The sequence below is a fragment of the Grampus griseus genome (assembly GCF_964374135.1).
Source record: "Grampus griseus genome assembly, chromosome: 3".
In the NCBI taxonomy this organism is placed as follows: Eukaryota; Metazoa; Chordata; class Mammalia; order Artiodactyla; family Delphinidae; genus Grampus; species Grampus griseus.
The window spans coordinates 152,295,484-152,319,458 of record NC_139019.1 but is presented as its reverse complement, the minus strand read 5'-3'; the positions used below and the strand labels follow the sequence as shown (position 1 = coordinate 152,319,458).

The window sequence follows — 23,975 nt, the reverse complement described above, 5'->3', positions numbered from 1 at the left end:
GTCGCCCCCTCCCCCGCTCCCGCCCCTCTAGGGACCCACACACAGCTGGCCGAGGGGAGGTGTGGGATACAGGGCAGGCTCCAAGGCTACAAATCTGATGAGAGGCAATCCATAAAAGTTTTTAAAGCAGAGTGATCAATCGAGAGAGCCCCCCACTCCTGTCCCTGAGGTCCAGCTCTGGGTCAGCGGCCTTGAGCCCCCTCCCCCAAAATGGAAGAGCCTGGCCCTCAGGCTACCTAGCCTCTTTCCCTGAGGTAGGGAGCACGGAGTAAGTCCTGGATCCTAGGATTCTCTCCTGTTATCTTTCCACCTGCAGCTGAGCCCTCCTCCCACCAATAACTCACCTCACCCCACTCTACCCAACCCAACCCCCAGGGTGAAACAAGCCCAGGCTTTCCTCCACCTTTCCGTTGCCCTGGTCCCTCACATTGGGTCCCCCACCAGAACTGCCCCTTGTCCTGGGCCCCAATTCACATTAAAGAGTGTTCGTATTCACTCCAGAATAGGTGAGAACCATGCCATCTGCCCCCAGCCCAGCCCCTTTTACACACACACACACACACACACACACACACACACACAGCAGTGGGAGGCTCAGGGGCAGCCAAATGGGCAGTGGTGCCAGGGTCCCCTCACACCACAAATTTGTTCTTGGCTAGGGAGCTGCTCTTGGCGGCCGTGTCTGCGTGGGCCTGGTACCCAATGATGGTCTTTGTGGAGAGTCCCAGGCGCTCTTTGTAGACATGCCTGGGAGGTAAGTGGGAGAGGAAAGGAGACAGGCAGTCAGCAGCGGGTCCTGGAGATAACGTGGGACCCTGGGTCCTTTGCTCAGAGCTCCTACCCTGGTTCCAACCACAGTAACTCCTGTTGTATTTGTCTTACCCATGTGGAAACCCAAAATGTGCCTAGTGCAAAGGAGAAGAGGTCTGTTAAGAAACAGTTTGAAATTGAGATGCCACACCCTTTACACAAGTGGTGAAGAAAGAAGGGAGAGACAGCATGCAGAGTTCCAGAGGTCTCCCTTGCAGGCCAACCATGCCCCTTCCACCACTTTCCCCTTCTCTCCTAGAAGAGACCCAGCCCCCACCCTGTGCCAGAGATACCCCTCACCCAATGCGCAGCACGCCCTCCTGGTTCTCTGTCTCCCTCGTCCATACGGCAATCTTGTCCCCCTTGGTTCGGATGTTGATGACGGCCCCACACACCTCCCGGCTGTGCTCCTCAAAGCTCTCCCCGATCAAACACAGCAGCTGGAGCCAAAAAAAAGGAGGAGGATGAGGCTTCCTGGTGGGCACAGAGTCTGCCCCCACCACCCTGAGACCACCGCTACACACCAGCCCAGCCCCTTCCCTTGGGAAGCCTCCCCGCCCAGTCCCCCACTCACCGTCTCCAGCCATAGGTGGTCCAGCTCACTGTGGCTCTGCTGCTTGGAGAGGCTGACCAGCCAGCGGCCACCCCGCCTATTCCTGCTGTCTTCCCACATGGGCTCAATGCCATCCTGGGAGGCAGGCTTGCAGATCAACCACCCCTTTGTTCAGAGGAAAGTGAGGGCCTGGACACCTCCCCAGGTCCTGCTCTAGCCCCTCAGTAGGCCTCCACAGGCCAGGACCTTTCTGCCTTCATCCCTCCTGTACAAGCAGGTTCTACCAGCCATTCAGCCCCCCAGACCCTCCTGTGAGTTCCCATGGGCCCCTAAGCCTCAACATCTGTCACCTCACATAGCCTTGCGTGGGTGTGTGTTTATCTCCCGTACTGAACCAAGTTCCTTGATATGAGAGTTCAAATGGAGGTGATTAAGAAAGCATCTGGGGAGGGGCTTCCCTGGTGGCGCAGTGATTGAGAGTCCGCCTGCCGATGCAGGGGACACGGGTTCGTGCCCTGGTCTGGGAAGATCCCACATGCCACGGAGCAGCTGGGCCCGTGAGCCATGGCTGCTGAGCCTGCGCGTCCGGAGCCTGTGCTCCGCAACGGGAGAGACCACAACGGTGAGAGGCCCGCGTACCGCAAAAGAAAAAAAAAGAAAAAAAGAAAGCATCTGGGGCAACCCCAGTGTGGCCAAAGGCAGACATTCCAGGCTCAGCTGCTGGAAACAAATCACCTAAGGAAAATCTTTAAATGCTGATGTCAGGGCCCCACGGCACAGCACCTCCAGGGACAGGCCTGGACATTGATGAGTGTCCTGAGGCAATTCTGATGCACCTCCCTAGTTAAGGAGCCAGGCCAGAAACCTAGACTCCTTCCTTGTTCCCCCTTCATCCCCCTCCCCTGTCCTTCAAGGTACAGCTCAGGTCTGACACTCTGTCCATGCTTCTGCCGAGCGGTCCTCTGATCTGAAATTATACTTGACTCTGAGGGAGGCTGTCCTCGGCACCCCACCCCCAAACGCCTGTGAGGGAGGAAGCTGGGAAGAATCAGCCCCCCTGTGCCCTGGGGACAGGGTGGGGGTGGGGAAGCAGGGCTTACCTTGAACAGGCGTAGTCACAGCCAGAAGAGAGCTTACTGGCCAGCTGGATGTTATTGTACATCCTGGAGAGAGGCCCCCACCCCAGGCTGAAAGTCCAGGCTTTTTAGAGCCTGGTTCCAACTGGCCTCAGACCCCCTCAATCTCTTACCAGACCCCACTGCTTTCCACCCACCTTCCAGCCTCCAAGCCTTTGCTCATACCGGTGCCCCCTGCCAGGAATTCCATCCCCACTTGCCCAGACCTTCGAATCCTACCTTCTCACCCACCTCTAGGGTTTGTGAAGCACCTTTCAGATCTCCTCACTGGATCACCACAGACACTGAGACAGCCTTAAAACTCAGTTTGTGGCTGAGACAAGCTCAGAGAGGGGCAGGAACTTGCCCAGGGTCACAAAGCATGGAGCAGCAGAGTCAGGGTCAACTCCTTGTTTCTCCCACTTCCCAGGCTCTCTCCCTGGGTCCCAAGGAGGCTTCGGGGGGGATGTGCCCCAGCCCAATCCCCCCTCCACCTCCTTGCAGAACCCACCAAGCCCCAGTCCTCAGCAGATGCTGCAAGGCCCCAGGGAAGACTGGGAAAGCTGTGTAGAAAGCAGCTCCCTGGAGGGGTGGGGTCTGCGAAGGATCCCCAGCTCAGAACCCCATGGCCCCAGCCTCCTCCATGAGGGACAGACACTCATGCCCAGAAGTCCTCCACGGTGTCAAACTTGATGACCAGATGCAGGTTGTCCTGCCAGGCCCTGCTGCAGTCATTCTTGAAGAACCACAGAGCCCACCTGGAGGAGGGCGGGCCAGGAGGAAGCAGAGTGCACCCACCTGCCCGCCCCCAGCAGCAGCTAGGTTGGCAGGGAAGCCCTGTCCCTCCAAGGGCAAACAGGGAGATAGGATTTGGGGCACAGGCCGCCCAAGGTGACTGGAGCCAGTTATCCTGAAGGGCCAGGGGATAAGTGAGGGCCTTTAACCCAGAATCTCAGCTGGGTCAAGGCTGGAAGGGCCACCAGAGCCCAAGTCTTAGGCCAGCTCTGGCCGTTCCCAGATGAGGAAGTGATTCCAAGGCCAAGAGTAGGGCCTACCTGTTCAGCAGTGGGTACAGCTCCAGCTTGCTCTCCACGGGGCCCTCGGCCCGGGCCTTCCTCAGAGCCTCCTCACCCACCCACACTCCCGCTGCTGCCTCCTCTTCCTCTTTCTCTTTCTCCTCCTTCTCTTTCTTCCACTTTTGGATTCCACCCTCAGCCTCTTTGGCCTGACCAAAGAAAGAAGTCAAGGTGGGCGGTGAGCCCCAGCCTTCGCTGCCCAAGGGGGCGGGCGGGTGGACTTACAGAGTGCGCGGTAGCCATGCTACAGCCTGGACTCCACGGGCACCCAGCATCCGAGGGGGTCCCCAGCTGCCGGCCTTTAACCCACCATCGCCCCGCCCCGCTCACCCAGGACAGGGGACTGGGAGGAGCCAGCGTAGGGGTGGGGGAGTGGGGTGTTCAGAGCGGGAAGGGCTTACACTATTACTTCCATCAGCAAGCATTTAGTGAGCACTGCAGCCCGGGGGCTGGGAATACAGCTGTGACCAGACAGACCTAGCCTCCGCCCACATGGTGCTGGCCATTTGGGGGCTGAGATACAATGGTAAGTGTCAGTATTAGGGGTCTGCCCTTAGTGAAACCGCATTCCGCCAAGGGTGGACACTGAATTTAAAGAGGACCGTCCCAGACATGGCAGAAGCTGTGACTCTGAAATGGGGGAGGGGGGCAGGGTGGGGCCAGGTCCGAGATCTTATACACACATTGTGGTGTCTCCTTTTTGGCTCTGCTGTCATTCACCCCCTCGATTTCGCCATCAATGTCATCTGACACAGGCATTTATCTGGTCTCTGGAAGCACCTAAGGGTTTTCTTTCTAATGTGATTATTTAGAAACAAGGAGGATATAAAAAATCCACATTTTTGGTTGCTCTTGAAATTTTAGAGAGGTCTGGCAACACTGAGGCCTCCTTCTCCCAATCTGCTACAGCGGACGCTGCCTTAGGGAAGAGCAAGTAAGGTTCCACACAGGCCTGCCGGCCCACTGCACTCCTGCTTCCTACCTCCTGGGCCATCTGAGTGTTCTCCACCTGGGCATGGATGGCGAGGGCCAGTGCACCTGTCATACAGCCTGGGTTCAAGTCCTCCCTGCCCTGACCTCAGCCAAGTACCTGAACCTCACTGAGTCTCAGTTTCCCTCTCTATAAAATGGGAATGTTAATGACACACAACGCAGAAGCTTAGGTATTAAATGATATAAAACACGTAAAGCCCACAAAACAAGGCCTGGCTCAGTGGTCAATAGCAGTCAGCTGAGGGCTACCCCAGGGTGGAGGAGGGACTGGGGAGGTGAGGGAGGGAGGGAAAGCTCTGGCTGGGGAGACCCTTTCCCTGCCTTCTGAACAGCAGCCTTTTCTGCAGGGGCTGAACGCTCCCCAAACTTCTTAAGGTTTTTCACCCTCCCCTTGTCCACTTTGAGGGTCCCAGCTCTGTAAGGGACCAGTCCCTTCCCCTACCCCACAGCCAGAGAAGCCCATGACCACCTGGAGGCCGACAGTTAATATCTGTTCAACCCACATCCCTAAGCTCCAGGGTGTGCCAGGCCTAGGCCTAGGAGGCAGTGAGGAGCAGAAGATGAGTGTCCCCTGTGCTCTGGTCTATCAGGGGAGCCAGGCATCAGGTAATCTCACAAAGACCTGTGTCATCATAAATGCAGACCTCTGGAGGAGAGGAATTCACAGATGGGAGAAGACAAAATCCATGACCTGCGCTGAGGGCTTTAGAGCAGCACTTCTCAAGAGCATGGATCAGAATCACCTGCAGGGCTTGTTAAACACGGACCACTGGGCCCTGCCTCCCAATTTCTGATGCCTTAGCACAGGGCTTGGGCCTGAGAATTGACATTTCTAACAAGTTCCCTGATGATGCTGGTCAGAGATCCCGTTTCAAGAACCACCGACTCAGAGGCAGTTCACAGAAGAGGTGACATTTGAGCAAGCATTAACTAGGTAGGTGGAGGAGGGCATCTCGGGGAGTGGAAGCAGCACGTGCAGAGGCTCTGGAGCAAAGGGCCCGTGAGGTACTGGAGGAAGAGAAGAAAGACCACCACTGTCGCTGAGGCCTAAAGGGGGCAAGGGGGGTGAGTCTTGATCTTAGGAGAGTGGAGAGCCATTGGGTGCTTCAAGTGGGTACAGAGGGGCTGCGGAGGTAATCAGATGGGCTTTCTAGCAAGTTCTCTGGCTGCTGTGCAGGAAACAGGCCCTGTGCAATTAAGAGCGAGTGGGAGGAGATCTACTTGGATGCTGACGTAGCTGTCCAGGTCACAAATGGGGTGGCAGGGAAGATGAAGAGAACATGTATTTAGAAGGAAGACTCAGTAGTGCTTGGTTGTGGATAGGCTCTGGAGAGGTGGGCATGAAGTCCCAGCTCCCTGTTGCTGCATAACAAACCACCCCAAACAGAGTGGCCTAAAACTACAATAATCATTTATTTTGCTCACAGAACTGCAATTTGGGTAGCACTCGATAGGGACGGCCCATCTCTACTCCAAAGCCCTATCGATTGGAGTGGCTTACAGGCTGGGGCTGGGGCTATCTTCTCACTCACAGTGGGGCGGTCTTTGCTGGCTGACAGATGGAACCTCAACTGGGGTGTCAGCTGGGACAGTTCTATGCAGCCTCTCCATGTGACCACTTGGCTTCCTCACAGCATTGTGGCTGGGTTCTCATAACCAATGTCCCAAGAGATGAGAGGCAGAAGCTGCCAGTTTCTTAAGGCCTCAGCCTGAAACCTGGCACAGCTTTATGTCCAGTGTACTCTTTTTGAGTCCCAGGGCCCACATTCAACAACAGGGACATAATCCCACCTCTCAATGGGAGGAATGTTGAAGAATTTTGGACAGGAGAAGCATTGGAGGAGGGCCAGGCTTGGGGAGAGATCACGAATCCAGATCTGATGGAGAAAAAGGGGGAAAGGACCCTCTCCAAGTGCCAGACATGGTTTTAGCTGCCTTAGAGTCCTGGCCCAGAGCCTGGCATGGGATGATCCTAGCAGCCACAGCAGCCCTTCCCACCATCCTCCATGTCTTCCAGCGTGGGGCAGCCCCTGGAGTCTGGGGTTGGGTGACTATGAAGAGACCCCAGGAGGAAACCCCCCCAGCCCTATGGGGTTCTGGTCCCTACCCCAGGCCCTCCCAAGTCTGTCTGTGGAGGACATTTTCACAGTGGGGTTGAACAAGTAGAGGCTCTTGAATCCCAATCCTGCCATTCTGTTCCTAAAATATCTCGAATCTGCCCATTACTCTCCCTCCCTCACCTCAGCAAGCATCGCCATCTCTGGCCTGGGCCACTGCCTTTTCTCTCCTAACACTCTCCTTGCTTCCACTCCTGCCTCCCTACAAAACATCCTCCACGTGGCTCAGAGGGATTATTTAAACAATCAGTCTGATCACTTAACTCCTCTCTTTAAACCTCTCCAGGATACCCAGGATGTGATCCAAAGTCTAGGTTCTGGGACTGCAAGTTCCTGCACGATCCAGGCTTACAGGGCTGATCCTCCAAGAGGCCAGTCTAGTTCCTGCCTCAGGGACGTTGCCCTTGACATCTCTCCCCAACTCTTTATATGACTGACTTCTCCCTGTCCTTCAGGGCTTGACTCATTCCACCTTCTCAAAGAAATCTTCCCTGACCACTCTATCTAAAGTAGACCACTCTCCCCCATGTACTTTATTTTATTTTTTTTTTTGGCTGCATTGAGTCTTCATTGCTGTGTGCAGGCTTTCTCTAGTTGTGGCGAGCGGGGACTACTCTTTGTTGTGGCGCACAGGCTTCTCATTGTGGTGGCTTCTCTTGTTGCGGAGCGTGGGTTCTAGGCGCGCGAGCTTCAGTAGTTGCGGCACATGGGCTCAGTAGTTGCGCACGGGCTTTAGGGCACGCGGGCTTCAGTAGTTGTGACTCACAGGCTGTAGAGCGCAGGCTTAGTAGTTGTGGCGCATGGGCTTAGTTGCTCCATGGTATGTGGGATCTTCTGGACCAGGGATCGAACCCATGTCCGCTGCACTGGCAGGTGGATTCTTAACCACTGCGCCACCAGGGAAGTCCCCCATATACTCTTTAACTCAGCATCCATTTTATTTCCTTCTTAGCACTTAGCACCACTCATTCATTCATTCATTCAAAAAATACTGACCTAGCAGTTACTTTGTGCCAGGCACTGTTTTAGGCGATGGGGGCTAAAGATGTGAACAAAGCTGATGGTTCCTCCTCTTTGCTTTGGAAGGCCCCAGGACTAAGTGTTGACAGAGTGTTGATCTGTCAACACTTGCTGTTTCACGGTCTCACCCAGTCTCGGGCATTGAATGTGACGAGTATGGTACACCTGTGGCCCCAATCTGAAATCCCAAAGAGCACATCCAGCTGCCTGCTCACAGCTCCACCTGGGCATCTAATGTGCATCTGGCTCAGGCTTATTGCATCCAAAGCTGAATTCCTGACTTTCCCCTGTCCCCAGACCTGCTCCTCCCACAATCTTCTCCATCCTTCCACCTGCTCAGACAAAAATTCTGGACTGGTCCTGACTCCTCTCTTGTAACCCATTTTCAGCTCTACCTTCAAAACATCCAGGATCCAGCTGCTTCTCTCCATCTCCATTGCCACCACCCTAGCCCAAGTGGACTGTCACCTTCCCTGTACTATGGTGATGGCATCCAAACCGGTCCCAGCTTCCACCCTGGCCCAAGAACAATCTACTCCCTACACAGCAATCTTTAAAAAGGAAAGTTAGATCACATCACTCCTGAGCTCACACTACAAGGGTCTGTAAGGTCCCACCAGCTCTCAACCTTCCCTCCCCGCTACTCTCCACCCCTCACTCACTCCACCACACTGGCCACCTTGCAGGTCTTCAAACGTGCCAGGCCCACGCCTGCCTTAGGACTTTACTCTGGCCACTCCCTCAATTCCTACCTCAAGCCAGGCCTTCCCTGCCCACTGCATTTAACTGGTCAAACCCTCAGCCTCACCCCAGCACCCCCATGCTCTTTCTCTTCTTCGCTTTCCCTCCAAGCACTTATCACCTCCTGACACACCCTATATTTTACTTATTTATTTTACTCATCATCTGCTTTCTGGTACTAGAATATAAGGTCCCCAGGGCCTCTTTTACTCACGACTCTGTTCTCCAGTTCCTGGAGCAGGGCCTGGCTCAGAGCAAGTACCCAGAAATCAGAGTCACGTGGGAGAATTGACCATTAGATTCAGCGAGGTGAATGTCACTGATTTTGACAAAAGGGACACAATCTAAGGCATTTTATTTGGTCACTAGTTCATTTGTTAATTGTCTGCTGCCTCCTTCTAGAATAGTAAGTTCTAGAAGAGCAAGGACTTCATGCATCTTGTTTTCTGCTGAATCTCCAGTACCTAGAACAGTACCTGGAACAGAGTAGGCACTCAGGAAAAACCGACTGAAAAGAATAGAGGCCAATGACCAGTTACATGACTTTCCCTCTCTGGGTGTCAGTTCTTTCATCAGTAAAGTGGGAATGAAAGTGCCTGCTTTAAGGGATTGATTTTAGGGCTTAATGATGTAGTGCCTGGCACACAGGTGTTCACTCAGTATCACCCACCCACCCCCGCTCTGTTCTTAGCACCCTAATCCCGCCTGCCTGTCTTCCTCCCCATCCTGAGGCCCGGACAGCAATAATGTTGGTAAATGTTCAATCACACTGTCAGGCACCACGCTCAGAGTTACAAAGACACTTCTGGATTTTTGCAGAACCCAGGCAAAGCTAGGATCCCTAGGATTCTCTTAAGAGAGCACCTGCTGCTCCAGCTGGGATTTTCTCCCAAACCCTTCTTCACACTCTCCCAGCCTTTCCTCTCCAGAAGCTTCAATAGCTATGCTCCTTGGTACACTCTTAAGAAGGGGAGAGAAAAGAGAGGAGTGGAGCGGCCCATTTTCCAGTGGGGAGAGAGAACAGAAACAAAGAGAGGGCCCCGAGAACTCACAGGTTTAGGGCCTGGCCAGAAGGAGACGCAGGGGCCTGTGCTCTGCCATCCTATGCCCTAAAGGGGGGCTGGTCATGTGACATGGGGTAAAGAATCCATTGTGCTAGAAAGTAGTGGCCCAGTAACCATGCCACCTTCTTCTGGAGACAGCACATATGGAGAGAGAGAAACAAAGATGTGGCAAATGTAGGTGAGGATATTTGGGTATTCATTGTGCTAATATTGCAACTTTTCTGAAGTTTTTGCTCATTGTATTATGTTTGCAACTTTTCTCTATGTTTGAAGTTTTTAAAAATAATAAGTTGAGGGCAAAACTTTGGGAGGGGGGACAGAGCTGCTAGTGGCTCACCAGTGACCATTCTCCCCTTCTCATACTTTGATTCTAGGAAGTCATAAGCCCAGCAAGATGACCAGAGTTTTCCAGCCTCCCTGCAGCTAGGTGTAGCCAATGAGAAGTAGACAGAAATTGTTGGCTTCTAGGAAAACTCAAGAAAGAGACAGAAAACTGGCAGGTACTCTTTTTAGCCTACTTCCCTTCCTCCTGCTTTCTACATAGACATGATGGCTGGAACTGAAGCAGCCACCCTGGGCGTTGAAGGGGCCTTGAAGGTGGAATCCAGGTACTAAGAATGGTAGAACAGGAAGGTAGGATTCTGGGTCCCTGAGGACTGTGAAGTCATCACACCAACTATGGACTGCCTACTGCAGTAGTACGACTTCTTTAAGTGAAAGAATAAACACCTGCTTTGCCTAAGCTTCTGATTAGCAGCCAAATGAACTTCCTACCTGATTCAGATTTCAACCTGTTTTCTGTTCCCTCTACACTCTGGACTTTTCCACCTGCTGGATCATCTGCTGGGAAAGCTCACCACCACTTGTAAGGTCTTTCTCATCTTTCAAAACCCAGCTTGAATGTCACTTTCTTCTGGAGGCTTTCCCTAGGTACCTCTTCCCTCGTGGACTCCCAGCACCTCCTATTGCTTCTGTTAAACTCCCCCACAGACTGCTTGCTGACCATTCGAGGATTCTTTACTGCTCATTGCTTTGGCTTCCCTGTAACATTTTGTCCTCTAATCCCTTGGCTTCCCTGTCACCGCTCTCTCCAGTTTCTCCTCCTCTCTGTGCTGCTCCTTCTCAGGCTTTCCCTGGGCTCTGGAACTCAGGAAGTTTGCAGTAAATCAGGATTCTGTTCTGGCCCCTCCATTCTTTTCACTCTACCTGTTCTCCTGGGCAATTGCATCCTCCAGCCACCACCTCTATGCAGATGACTACAAATCCAATGGTGTACTGGGCTGGCTTGGACCAGCTCCTGAGAACAAAGTTTCAGGAATTTTGTGAGCCAGGTGTTAAGGCCATTATTAAAAATTAAGTTATATAAATTTATGATTATATAAATATGTTCAAAACAAAGATAATAAACACTCAAAACATAACTTCCTAGTTATTTTACTATTATCTATGCTTTTAAGATTATTTTTTATCTATTTTATCTGAATGGTGGAAATGCTCAGAGACATCACAGTGACAGCTTGAAATCAACCACAGCAGGAGAATTTACACCACGGGTATGGGCAAACTCTACAAATCAAGGGGCTTCCCTGCTTGGAAAGCCATGTATTAAAGATTTCCCACTATACCATGGCCCAAATCGATACCTGAAGCCAGCCTGGAGTGACTTCCTGAGCTCCGGGCTCAGATGTCCAACTCTCAGCTGGACTCCTCGTCCTGCACATTCGGTGTGCCCCAGACAAACTCACCATCACCCCCCAAAGCTGCCCCACCCCCTCAATGTCTATTTCATTTTGCAGCAGCATCACTCACCCCATTGTCCAAGCCAGAAACCTGGCAATCTTCCTGAACTCATCTCACTCCCTCCTCCCCAACATCTAATAAGTTATGTCCTCAGTGATGCTCATATCTCCCCTCCAGTCCTGTTCCAGCCTCACCGAGGCTTCCCTGGTTCAGGCTTCATCATTCCTCCAGTGGATTCTGACCCAGCCTCCTCACTGCTCTTGCTGATTCTAGCAGTGTCCCCCTCCAACCCACCTCCATTTGGGCCCCATAAAATGCAAGTCTCATTTAGGTCTCTTTTGTACTTAAAATCCTTCAGTGACTTCCCAATTCCTAAAGTAGGGGGTACAGACACCCTTCGTATGGTCTTCTTTCTCTCTTCTTCCTCTCTCCTCCCTACTGTTTGGTCCTTCCTCATCTGACATTCAGGGGATCTTAGTCAAGAGTCATAAACATCACTTCTGGCTTATTTAAACAGATAAGGAGTTTATTATCCATTAGTGGGAAGCTCAGAAACTCTCCTGGAAAGCCAGAGTCCACTTGGAGACCATGCAGCCTGGAATGATGGCCAAATCACATTGTCAAGCAGTCCCAGGAAGACTCCCCAGATGCTACAGCTGAGTACAGACAGTACAGCTTGCCCTATTGGTGACTGATGCTTCCAAAAGCAGTGCTGCCCCTGGTCCCTGGCAGGAACTGCCACCACCATCACCACCACCTGTCTTCACCAGAGCACTCTCCTCCTTCCCTGCTTCTTCCTGGCACTAGGTTCAGGTTCCAAGTCTGGGGCTGAGGTCACATGTCCTGGCAGCAAGGAAAGCTGGGAAAGCATCGTCAGCTCCTGGAGTGGGGAGATGGGCTCTGCCTCATAAGGTGCGGGATCCCCCAGACATAAGAAGGAGACAGTTTCAGTGATGAGAGGCCATGCTGTTCCCCATGCCAGCTTTTAAAATTACACAAGTAAAATACTATTCAAGGAAAAGTAATCAAACAGCACAAGAAGGAAGGTAATGAAATGTACAAGCTTCTCTCCCTGAGTTCTCTCAATTCCATTTGCCAGGGGCAACTACTGTTAACAGTGTTTTGGAAGTCCTTGCAGGTGTGTTCTTTGTATATCCAGATGTCTATATTTATATATAAGGTGTCTATATATAACTGTGTGAATGTATGTATTTTCCTTGTATCAAAATTGACTAGCTCCACAAGAAAAGGGAACCCTCCTACACTGTCAGTGGGAATGTAAACTGGTGCAGCCACTCTGGAAAACAGTATGGATCTTCCTCAAAAAACTAAAAATAGAGTTGCCATATGATCCAGCAATTCCATTCCTAGGCATATAGTGGGAGAAAACTATAATTCGAAAAGATACATGCACCCCAATGTTCATAGCAGCACTATTTACAATATCCAAGACATGGAAACAACCTAAATGTCCATTGACAGATGAATGGACAAAGAAGATGTAGTACATGTATACAGTGGAATATTACTCAGCCATAAAAAAGAATGAAATAGTGCTGTTTGCAGCAACATGGATGGACCAGGAGATTATCATACGAAGTAAAGTCAGAAAGAGAAAGACAAATACCATATGATATCACTCACGTGTAGAATCTAAAATATAACACAAATGAACTTATCTATGAAAAAGAAACAGACTCACAGACATAGAGAACAGACTTGTGGTTGCCAAGGGGGCAGGGGGTGAGGGAGGGATGGATTGGGAGTTTAGGGTTAGCAGATGCAAACTATTATATATAGAATGGATAAACAACAAGGTCCTACTGTATAGCACAGGGAACTATATTCAATATCCTGTGATAAACCATGATGAAAAAGAATATGAAGAAGAATGTGTATATATATATATATATGTATAACTGAATCACTTTGCTGTGCAATGGAAATTAACACATTGTAAATCAACTATACTTCAATAAAATAATTTTTTTTTAATTGCCTAGCTCCACACATTACAGTTTGGCACCTTGCTTCTCTTACCTCACACCATGTCTTGTCACACTCCTATATCAGTACACATGGGTCTAGCCCATCCTTTCTAATGGCAGTACAGAGTCACACTGAGTGGATGAATCACAATTAACTAGCCAGTCCTCTACAGAGGGACATTTAGATTATTTTCAGTTTTTTGCTACAATAAACCAGGCTACAGTGAACATCCTTGCACAAATGTCTTTGTGTGCTTGTATGAGTAGAGATCCAAGGGATGAATTCCTGGAAGAGGAACTGTTGGCTCCAAAGGAGCATGCATTTATGTCTTTGGTAAATGTTTCCAAATCACCTTCCAAAAAGCATGTGACAATTTGCAGCTCTACCGGCAATCTGGGAACATTTTTTTTTCCAGGCCCTGCGTAGTCTGGTTCCTGATTGCCCTCTAACACACCCTGCATTTCCAACCACAGTGCCTTTGCCCATGCTATGTCCACAGCCTAATATTCCCTTCCTCCCTTGTCTGCCAGATGAAATCAAACAAGGCCCAGCTCTGATGTCACCTCCTCTGTACAGCCTTCCCTGACTCCCTTGAGCTGTCAGAGTCCCCTTCCTCTGGGATACCACAGCTTTTTGGGCATAATTCTGTCATATACCAACTAAGGACCTATGTGTGCCTGGCACTCTATGGCCATTTTGACAATCCAGACCATAACCACACTAAAAAGGATCATGTCCACCTCCTTCTCCCTCCCTCCTGGTTCTTCAGTCTTTTATCTGTTCCCAAGCACAGTCCTGCCTCAGGGCCTTTGCACTTGCAGTTCCCTCTCTATGGATCTTGCTCTCAAGCATCCTGGCCTTGGCGCCTCTCTGGGGTCTCTGCTCCCATTCACCTTCTCACAAAGGCCTCCCCTGACCAGTTGGTCTCAAGTGCCCCTCCTCTAGTAACTCTGGTTCATCTCCATTTCATCATCTTCATGACACTTCTCAGAAGCTGAAATAACCTTGTTTGGTTTAAGTGTTGACGTTTATTTTCTGTCCTGTGACCCATCTCTACACACGCAGAAACTCACCACTGTAAACTTCGAAGAGCAAGGGACCTTGTTTTCCTTTTCCACTGTCTCCAGCCTCAAACCTGCCTGGCACCTAAGCGCTCAATAATCGTTCATTGAATGAACCATCCGTATTTTACAGAAGAGGAAATTGACATTCAGAAAGGAGAGCTGAGTAGCCCAAGGTCCCACAGTTAATAAAACCACAGCTGAGATCCAAACAGGTCTGAACTCTAAAACCAACTGCACGTCCCTACTCAGCATGCCGCATTTTCTCCCTCACCAGACTAGACTCTTGGGAGCAGGACTTGAGTCTGACGACGCTCCGGGTTCCCCAGCGGCGTGTCCCGGGCCCGCCCCGTGAGGCTAGCGGGCTCCGCGGAGATGTCACCCTCCCCGCCCCCTGTCAGTCAGGCCGAGGGGTGGCGCGGCCGCCAGTGGGGGCGCTGCTCAGAGCTGCCGCAGCGCCCCAGCCAGAGCAGAAGCGCGCGAGCGAGCAGGGCGCTAGGAGCGAGCGGTGGCTGGCGACGCACCCAAGGCCAGGGCACTACTGCGCCCCGGCTCAGGGCTCACGCCCCGCCTGCTGCAGACCAAACTGAGCGCCTGGCCACGGCCCGATCCCGCATCGGCCCCGAGCCCACCCCAGCCCATCCTAGCCGAGCCCCTGCATCCGCCTGCCGCTGCTGCAGCCGCAGCCGCAACCACAGCTCCATCCCCAGACCGGAACCCGCATCCAGGTGAGGCGGCCGCGCTCCGGGCACCCGGGCTGAGGAAAGGGCTGGGAATGGAGAGGGAACTGGATGGGATGGGGAAGGGGCTGGAGAATGGAAAGAGGACGCCGGTGGATGCGTGTCAGTGTGCGCCCCGGGATATGTGTCTCTGTTGCTCGGTGTCTGCAACTGCCTGGGTGGCCGTGTGGACGTGCGTCCGCGGCCGTGTGCCCCCTGTGTGTCAGAGTGTCCGTGCGCTTTTGAACGCCTGCATGTCCTGTGTGTGCACGTGAGCGTGTCCATGGAGTATGTTTGTGTGCATGGCCGTGTGACTCTGTCGTGTGTGTACAGACAGACCCCGGGGCTTCGCGCCTTGCCCAGCACTCCGGTTCCGCGGGGCTGCAGGTTGCAGGGCCCCGGATAACCGAGGCGGTGGCCTCTCCTGCGTCCCCGGTTTCAAGGACGCTAGGACTCGCTGCGGCCCTGTGGCCTAGCGCTGGGGAGGGGGTAAGGCGGGAGGGGGTTCCGGACCCGGAAGGGCGCCTTCGGTCTCAGGAGGGAGGGGAGGGGACACCAGCGTCCCTCCGGAAGGGCTGGGATGAGAATGCGGGGCCAGCACATCCGTGCCCGTGTGTTCGCCCTCCTCAGGCCGCCAGGATGGACGTGTTCATGAAGGGCCTGTCCATGGCCAAGGAGGGCGTCGTGGCCGCCGCGGAGAAAACCAAGCAGGGGGTCACCGAGGCCGCGGAGAAGACCAAGGAGGGTGTCCTCTACGTTGGTGGGCGAGGGGCGGGGCTTCCGGGGTGCAGGGGTTTGGTGTCCTTTGGTGCAGGGAGTGGAGCCGAGGTCCTTAGAAGGAGGGAGTGGGGGGTCTGGGCAGGAGAATATGAGTCAGCAGATGGGGCCGGGTCAGCAGGGGTCACTGAAGGCATAGCCAGTGATGGAACCTGGGCCAGTGATGAGACTGACCGGAGGGGGAATGGGGGAAAGATTGGTGAGGGTGGGGTTCAGCTGAAAGTCCAGGGACCAATGCGGGGATCAAAGGAGACAGCCTTCTTTTCCTTATTCTTCCCATTATTAATAGTTACCTGGTGCTGAGCCCTTACTCTCTGCCAAGTACCCTGTGAAATACATCCATAACATCTATTACCTCATTTAATGCTCCCTGCCCATCCACAGACCGGGGAAACTGGGGCTTCCCAGAGGTTTAACTATCTTGGTCAAGGTCACAGCTGATAAAACGCGAAGCTGGAGTTTGAGCCAAGTTTTATGGGCTCCAAAATGCCCCCTCCCCTTGCTGTGCTCCCCCCAGTATTGTTGGGGCTCCCTCCCAGCCCTCCTCTCCAGCTACTTCCACCTCTGAATCGCTCTCTGGGTCTCCCTCCTCCCAGCAGTTCCACCACTGGCATCTCTCCTCTGGGTGCACCCTCCTTGCAGCTGACAGCTGTCATCAGGAGAAAGGCCAAGTGGTTAAAATGTCTCACCCTAAGTGGGAAAAAAGAGGGAGCCTGCAGGATCATTTGCATAAAGGGAGGCAAGAAACTGATTGAATTCTGTCTGCTGATTCAGGGCTTAACTTGTGCGGTCCGTAGAATTATCTCCTATTCAGGCTGTAGAGGGCTGGTTAACTTGCCCAGGGTTTTGGCAGACTTGGAGTTGTGATAATTCGAAAAATACTTATTGACCACCTACTATGTGCTGGTAGGTGCCGGCTCTCCTGATAGTGATGCCAAGTATTCCAGTAGTGGGATTTGACATCCAGTGGCTGGGGTGGGGGCCACTTTGGTAGGGTAAACAAAGAGGGTAACATCTGAGCTGAGCCCGAAGAATAAGGAGGTTGGGAAGGGGGTGCAGAAAAGCAGGTGCAAAGGCCCTGGAATGGGCTGAAGGATACTGGATTCGAGAGCAGAGGGCAGAAGGAAGTGGTAGGAAATGAGATCGAAAGGTGGGCAAGAGCCAGTTCATGAGTGGCCCCTGCAGGCCCGGGCAAAGCATTATTATAATTGCCATGATAGACTGTAAGCCAGAGACCGACAGGATCTGACTTCAGTATGGAAAGTCCCTCAGTCCTCTGGGGACAGAACAAATTGCAGGGAGGCCCGCTGGGTGGTAACATAGTTGCCAGATGAGGGTGGTTGGAGCTAGGGCAGAGGTGATGGAGACTGGGAGAAGGCTTGAGCCCACACCTGCTGGACCCCAGCTCTGGCCTCCCTCTTCCCTCCTCCCTTCTCCCTCAGCCCTTTCACTCCTGTGGACCCCTGGCACCCCTGACACTTTGTCCTTGCTAACAGACTCGGCCCCTCCCTTTCCGCTTAGATGGGCACCTCCTACTCCTCCCCCTGACCAGGAACTCCTGATGACCCCCAGTTCTTACTCATCAAAGCCTCAGCTCCCTGTAGCCTAGCATTCAATGTGCTTTGTGGCCCTGCCTCAGTTTCCATTGCTTCGAGCACACAGACCCCGTCGATGTGCTCCGCTCAGGTCCTGAAAACACACCTCTCTATGCCTTGCCCACATGGTTCCCTGTGCCTGGAACACCCTCCTCAGCCTCCTTTCTGCATATCCACCTGCTCCCCATTTGTCAAGACCCAGGCAGTGCCCCCTCCCCCATCACGCACCCCCTGGAGGCTGGAAGTCCTCTCCCCACTGCTTGAGGTCCAGGGCACCAACTCTGCTCTTCTCTTTCCTCCATCTGACAGTGAGCCATTGGCCTGGAACCTGAATCAGAGCAGGTGCCAACAAGCATTTGTGGGAGGAATAAATGGATGTGCATGCACAACCCCTGGCCCCTGCCCGTCTCTGGGTCTAACTGGACTTAGCCCTGAGAATCCTGTCTTCTTGCACCCTCCTCCTGCCAGCCTCAGCTGGCCCAGACACCCATTTCCGGCTCCGTCAGTTGTTGTCTGGGTTGCCAAATCCTCAGGATGGGAGACAGCCCACTCCCCTGAGGGCATCCACCCCCCACCACCTCAGGTTAGGATGTCTTGCCTTTCCCAGTCGCTACCCTCCTGGAAAGACCCAGCCAATGCCATGGGTGTCAGTCACCATCTTCACGTCACCCTTATACACCCATTCTGCATCTAAGACTCTCCCAACTTTGGCCAGAAGGAGGGATTTGCACTCTAGTTAGAACAGGGTCTTTAGAAGAAATGGAGCGAGGAATGTTGGGATGTGAGTGTCCTCGGGTAGGAAGTGGGCAGTTATGCATCAGGGGCACCAGGGGCACCTTTCCAAATACAGAGCCTTTTTTCCCCGCCCCCAGTTCCACCCCCCTTCCACCCCCATCTGCTCCCATCCTGGGCAGAGGATTAAATGAACCGGCGCAGGTAGAGTGCTTTCCCAGTGCTGGCGCTCAGGCAACATCCACCAGAGGTGTGGGTATCATATCAGGTGGGGGTGGTAGGGGACAGAGAGTGGGGAGAACTGGAAGTCCTGAGGATATAGGCATGGGGGACACTTGTGGGATTTGGGAGCCCAAGGAGGCAGTGAACGGCCAGGATGCCCACTGCTGACTGGGTCCCTCTGCCCACTCTGTAACCGCTGTGCTTGCTGGAGTCTGTTCCCTTGGCTCAGAGCCCTTATGTGTGCTCATTTTTGTCCCCATAGGAAGCAAGACCCGAGAGGGGGTTGTACAAGGAGTGGCCTCAGGTACCGGCCCAGCCCTGCTCAGCCCTGTGTCCTCACCCTGGCCTGGGATCTGGCTGGCCCCCAGAGACTGCGGGGGAGGGGTGGTGGAAGAGGGCACCCCTAAGGTTTCCTGGGGGTGTGCTCCATGGGAAGGCAGGCCCTGGGACACTATGGAGGAGGGTGGCATCTATGCCTGCTTCACCCTGGCCCCCAACCCCCTCCCTGACGCAGTGGCTGAGAAAACCAAGGAGCAGGCATCTCATCTGGGAGGAGCTGTGTTCTCTGGGGCTGGGAATATCGCAGCAGCCACAGGCCTGGTGAAGAAGGAGGAATTTCCCACCGATCTGAAGGTGAGCTATCCTTCCAACACACACACACAACACACACACACACACACACACACACACACACACACACACGTGCCAGGCACACCCATAAACCTGCCACCAGGCTCCCTGCTCCCCCAGCCAGCCTGGGGCACAAGCCACCTTGCCTCACGTTCTGCAGGGCCCTGCTAGACGCAGCTCAGAATGAGTCTGCATGAAGCTGTGTACAGGCATGGCACTCCCCGTGACTGTGACCCAGATCTGGCTGGATACATGTATCCTGATTGTGACAGTCATCTGGACTACTTTTGGCCTCATCCACATATGTCACTGATTGTTCACTCATGTCTTTTCAGTCAACAAGTATTCATGCTAGAGAGGGATTGTTCTAGGGGTTACGACAGAATAGGTTCCTATTCTCCACATTCATGGAGCTGACACTCTAGTGGGAGAAGATACAGTAAAAAGCTAACCAGTAAGCAAGATGGTTTCAGACAGGGGTATGTGCTATGAAGAAAAGACAAGGGTGAGGAGATAGACAGTCAAGGGGTGAGGGGGCTACTTTAAGTTGGGAAGGCTTCTCTGAGGAGGTGACCTTAGAGCTGACACCCAAGGGATGAGGCAAGCCATGTGGAAAGTATATTTCAGGCAGTAGGAAGAACACGTGCAAAGGCCCTGAGGCAGGCATAAGCAGAAGTGGGCCATGGGGAGGGGTGAACTGTGTGTCACACATTTGTGCAGACATGTTACCCCAGGCAAGTGGTGGCAGCTACCCACGTGTGCAGGAAGTCAGATACCTCATTAGGACACGCTGTAGGGTGAGAGCTGTGAGCTCTGGAGCGCCACAGAGCTGGATCTGAATCCTAACTCCACTACTTCCTGTGTGACCCTGAGCAGGTCCCATCATGTCTCTGAGCCTGATTCTTTGCCTCTAAGACGGGAGATGAGCACAAGAGGACTTTTAGGTAGATTAGAGATAATGTAGCTCAGAGGTTCTCAAAAACTTAAGTGTGTATTAGATCACCAGGAGGCCAGGTTAAAATACAGACTGTTGGTCCCATCCCTAGAATTTCTGATTCAGCAGGTCTGTGGGGCTCGAGAATTTGCATGTTTAACAAGTACCTGGGTGATATTGATGCTGCAGGTCCAGGGATCACACTTTGAGAACTACTGATGTAAAAACGCTGGATGGCATAGTGAGTGCTCAGTAAGAGATGATGGCCCCACGATCACATGGTCAGCCTGTGTGCACCCCCAAGGTCTTGTGTCGCCATAGGTGTGCTAGGACAGTGCACTCTGTGGGTCTATATGATGTCTGTAGAGACACGCCTCCCATGGGGTGCTCTGTGTTGTCCACGTGTAAGTGCAGACTCCACCTCTGTGGGGGTGGGGCTTTCTTCAGCGTGATCAGGAGATCAGTGTGCATTCAGCATGAGGGTATCCATGCTGAGGAGATCCCACAGCACCCTCCACTCCAGACATTTTGCACAGTTGGTTCCTTCCCCTGTCTGAAAGCTGGGACTTGACTCAAGCTCTGGTTCAAGTCCTGTCTCTGCACTTTATCAGCTGTGTGACTTCCCATTTCTTATCCTTATGTTTCCAGTGATTGCTCCCATTCACTGATCTCTTGTGTGGGTAGGCACTGTTCTAGATATTGTACGTGGAGTCACTCATTGAATCTTCACAACATCCCTGTAAAGAAGGCATCACAATTAGCCCATTTTACAGATGAAGGAACTGAGGCTCAGAGAGGTAAAATGACTTGCCCAAGATCACAAATCCTGACTGCCCCCCTGAGAAGGTGGTTGGGAGGATAAGCTCAGGTTCATGTCACTGTAATCCCTTGGTGCCAACATGGGGCCAGGCCCAGCGCTGAGAGCTGGGATGCAGAGAAGGCAGGTCTGGGCCTGAGCTCTCAGCTCAAGGCTTGGTGGGGGCCTTGCACAGAACCATTTCTCTCAGGCTGCCTTCCTCTTACCAGCACTTGTTGACACTTCAAGCCTCCTCTCTCAAGGGAGCTCAAGATCATAGACTTACAATCCAAAGCCAGGCCTTTGGGGCCACTGGCCCATGGAGAGCCCATGCAAGCTGGGGGCGCAAGTTTCTGTCTCTACCTCCCAGTCTGCTCACATACGTTATCATAGAAGCCTCCCCATATGCATACAAAGCAGAGACACCATCCCATTTCCCACCCGAGGCAGCTGAGATCAGAGGTAAAACGACTTACCTAATGCCAAAGAGGTAGTGAATGGCCAGGCTAGGATGGTTTTTAAGTGAACTTTTTATTGAAGTACAGCATTCATGCAGAAAGCACGCAGCTCCATGAAATTTTCACAAATTCAACTCTCCCCAAGTAACCAGCACCCAGATCAAGACACAGAACGTCAGCCCCTTGGAAGCCTCCCTTACACCTCCTCCCAGTCCCTACTCCCGGGGCCAAGAGTAGGGTGAGAGAAGTGAGGTATCTGGGGCACAAAATTTAAGGGAGGATGCTTATTCCAGGGTCTCCTTTGTACCCCAGGCACCTGACTCTCCTCACCTTTGTCCTGGCCCTGTCTCCCCCCACACAGCTAATTGCTTCCTGACTTCTATCACCACAAATAAGTTGGGTGTTTTTCAGCTTCACAGAAATGTTATCCTAGAGCACATGCTCTTCTGTACCTGGCTTCTTTCATTCATCAGTAAGTGTGAGAGTCAACCATGCTGTGGTGTGCACTGTGGTTCCCCATCCTTGAGGTGAAGTAACCACTGTGTGATAGGATGACAGAGCACACATCCATTCTACCATTGTTGGACATTTGTTTCCCAATAATGTGCAGAGCTAGGATTCTTAATAGTCTGTTTCTTTCCTGGGTTCTGGTCATAGCTGGGTGACTTTGGGCAAACTAACACTTCCCCCCTCCTGGGCCTTGATGGACCCACCTGTAACTGGGGAGTGAGCCAGGCCAGGAGTGTAAACTCATGTGCCCACAGGGCCCATGACAGGTAATGTGAAGGAGCTGAAGCTACCTGGATGGAGCCGGAGCAACTGGAGTGTAGAGGTGCCAGCCCTCCAGGGTCCCAAGATTCTCACCTCTGTCCAGTAGGGAGGGACAGTGGTTACATGTGGAAGTGGGGGAGGTGGGGTGCCCCTTGCCTACAGGTTCCCCCACACGTGGCCTTGTGCAGCCGTGCCTGGACCTCAGGTTACTGTGAGTGCCCACGTGTGCAGTCAGCTCAGTCCCATGTTTGTGCACATACATGTGCTCGCCCACAGGGGACTGGCCATGTGTCTGGCAGCCCCCTATTTGCGTGCCTGCTGGTCTGCACCGGTCTGGACAGCAGATGCAGTGGGGAGGGGAGAGTCTTAGCTCACACATCCAAGCAACACCATGAGCTGTCGCTTCCAGCTTATCTTAAAATAGCAACAGCTGAAGAAACCAGGCCACACAGGGCCCTGGGGGAGGGATGGGTGGAAAGTGGCAGGGGAATGGCTCAGAGCCCCTGCTCAGCCCTGTCCCTGAGCCTCCATCTCCCTCCAGGGTTATCTCTGGGGACCTGATATGCACCTCCTCACAGAGCTGACACAAAGAGGGTAGGGATAAATGGGTGACTGAGTGTGCCATCTATCTCCCCATCCCACCCAGTCCATATGATGGGAGCACAGGAGGCTGCCACGTGCTGGGGAGAGGGGTATGGAGAGCCCTCTCCCCCTCGCCACCCCCAGCTTCAAGCCATAATTGGAGGAATTTCACTCCTCCATCCCACTTCCAAGGCACTCCAAATAAACAATTTAATTAAAAATTCTGGTTGCATTGCCAACAAAACCTAGCCTTCCCCCAACAACCAAAAGCTTCCCAAGGTAGGAATTTGAGGGGCATCACCAGCTGGCCTCATGGGCACTGTCTCTTCTCTGCCTGCAGCCAGAGGAAGTGGCCCAGGAAGCTGCAGAGGAGCCGCTGATTGAGCCCCTGATGGAGCCAGAAGGGGAGAGTTATGAGGAACCGCCCCAGGTGAGGGGTGTCAAGGCTGGGTGGGGCTTTGGGCATCCCCAGCTGGGGTGGGAGGTTCCTGGCAGGATAAGGTTAGGCCTGGGAGCTTCAAGCCCCCCTTTTCTAGAACCCAGACACCAGAGGTGGCAACAGGGAGGGAGGACAGATGGGGCCTAGCACTGGGCGCCAGGCACCCCTGCCCAGAACATCCCAGATGTCCCCAACTTCCAGGTTTCTCTTCTGCCCAGGGAGAGGGACATGCACTATTCCTCCTTGAGGGGTAGGGGTCTCTGGGCCGGGCCTGGCCACTTGGTCTCCAACCCCTTCCTCTTTTGCTCTTCTCCACTCCACCCCCATCCCTCTGATGCAGGAGGAGTATCGGGAGTATGAGCCAGAGGCGTAAGGGCCCAGGACGGCCCCCCATCAGCAGCACAATCCCTTCCCTGTCCTGTGCCCCGCCTCCCAGAGCCAGGGTTGTCCTTCTACCCCTTCCCCTTAAAACACGAGATCTTCCTTCGCTCCGAGGCGCCCCCTCGGAGCCTGTGTTAGAGTCTGTCTGTCTCACCTGCCCGCGACCAACCCTGGGGCGTGGACAGGGCCGGGGCTGCGGCCACGGCTGGTAGCCTCGCCCCACCTATGTTGCCCCCTCCCCACCCCATCCCATCCCATCCAGTGTCTGCGCGGATGTAGCATGTTCGATGTGTTTTTAAACGAGTCGGAAAGCAGCGGCTCCCCGCCACCCCCGACAGAGGCTCTCTGAGGGGCCCCGGGCAGCCCCAGAACCCCCCCACACCCGCATTCCCACATCGACCCCAAGAACCTTTTTTTTTTAACCAAAACCAGGAGCCAGGCTGTGCCATGCCCCTCCCCCAGCCGGCCCGGTCCGAGCGCGGGCGTCGTGTGTCGTGATTGTGGCATGGAGAGTCCCCCACCCCCGTGTGAGCGTGTCCCGGGCGGGCGGGCCCGGCCGCCCCCCGGGTGTCCATGAATAAAGCCAATCTGTCTGTAGCAGGCGCCGCACGGGCAGGGCTGGGCTGGGCTGGACTGGGCGCCGGATGGGGACGACCGACA

At 53.4% G+C, this 23,975-nt stretch overlaps 2 protein-coding genes across 4 annotated transcripts; one reads left to right on the top strand and one right to left on the bottom strand.

The window, feature by feature from the left end:
* Window positions 1-632: 632 nt before the first annotated feature.
* On the bottom strand, window positions 633-4,599 carry EIF4E1B (eukaryotic translation initiation factor 4E family member 1B; the record flags this gene model as incomplete). Its single annotated transcript, XM_082650355.1, is given in 8 exon segments — window positions 633-747; window positions 1,111-1,250; window positions 1,385-1,498; window positions 2,464-2,474; window positions 2,477-2,526; window positions 3,141-3,236; window positions 3,534-3,703; window positions 4,537-4,599. Coding segments are annotated over 8 exon segments (759 nt in total).
* Window positions 4,600-15,637: 11,038 nt separating this feature from the next.
* On the top strand, window positions 15,638-23,307 carry SNCB (synuclein beta; the record flags this gene model as incomplete). Of its 3 annotated transcripts, XM_082651396.1 has the most annotated exons (5): window positions 15,638-15,758; window positions 18,587-18,628; window positions 18,839-18,957; window positions 22,836-22,925; window positions 23,275-23,307. In XM_082651396.1, 5 exons carry the CDS (start codon window positions 15,638-15,640, stop codon window positions 23,305-23,307), a joined length of 405 nt encoding a protein of 134 aa, XP_082507522.1. The 3 variants fall into 3 exon arrangements, with proteins under 3 accessions (XP_082507522.1, XP_082507523.1, XP_082507524.1); XM_082651397.1 differs by lacking the exon at window positions 18,587-18,628; XM_082651398.1 differs by lacking the exon at window positions 22,836-22,925.
* Between the last annotated feature and the right edge of the window lie 668 nt (window positions 23,308-23,975).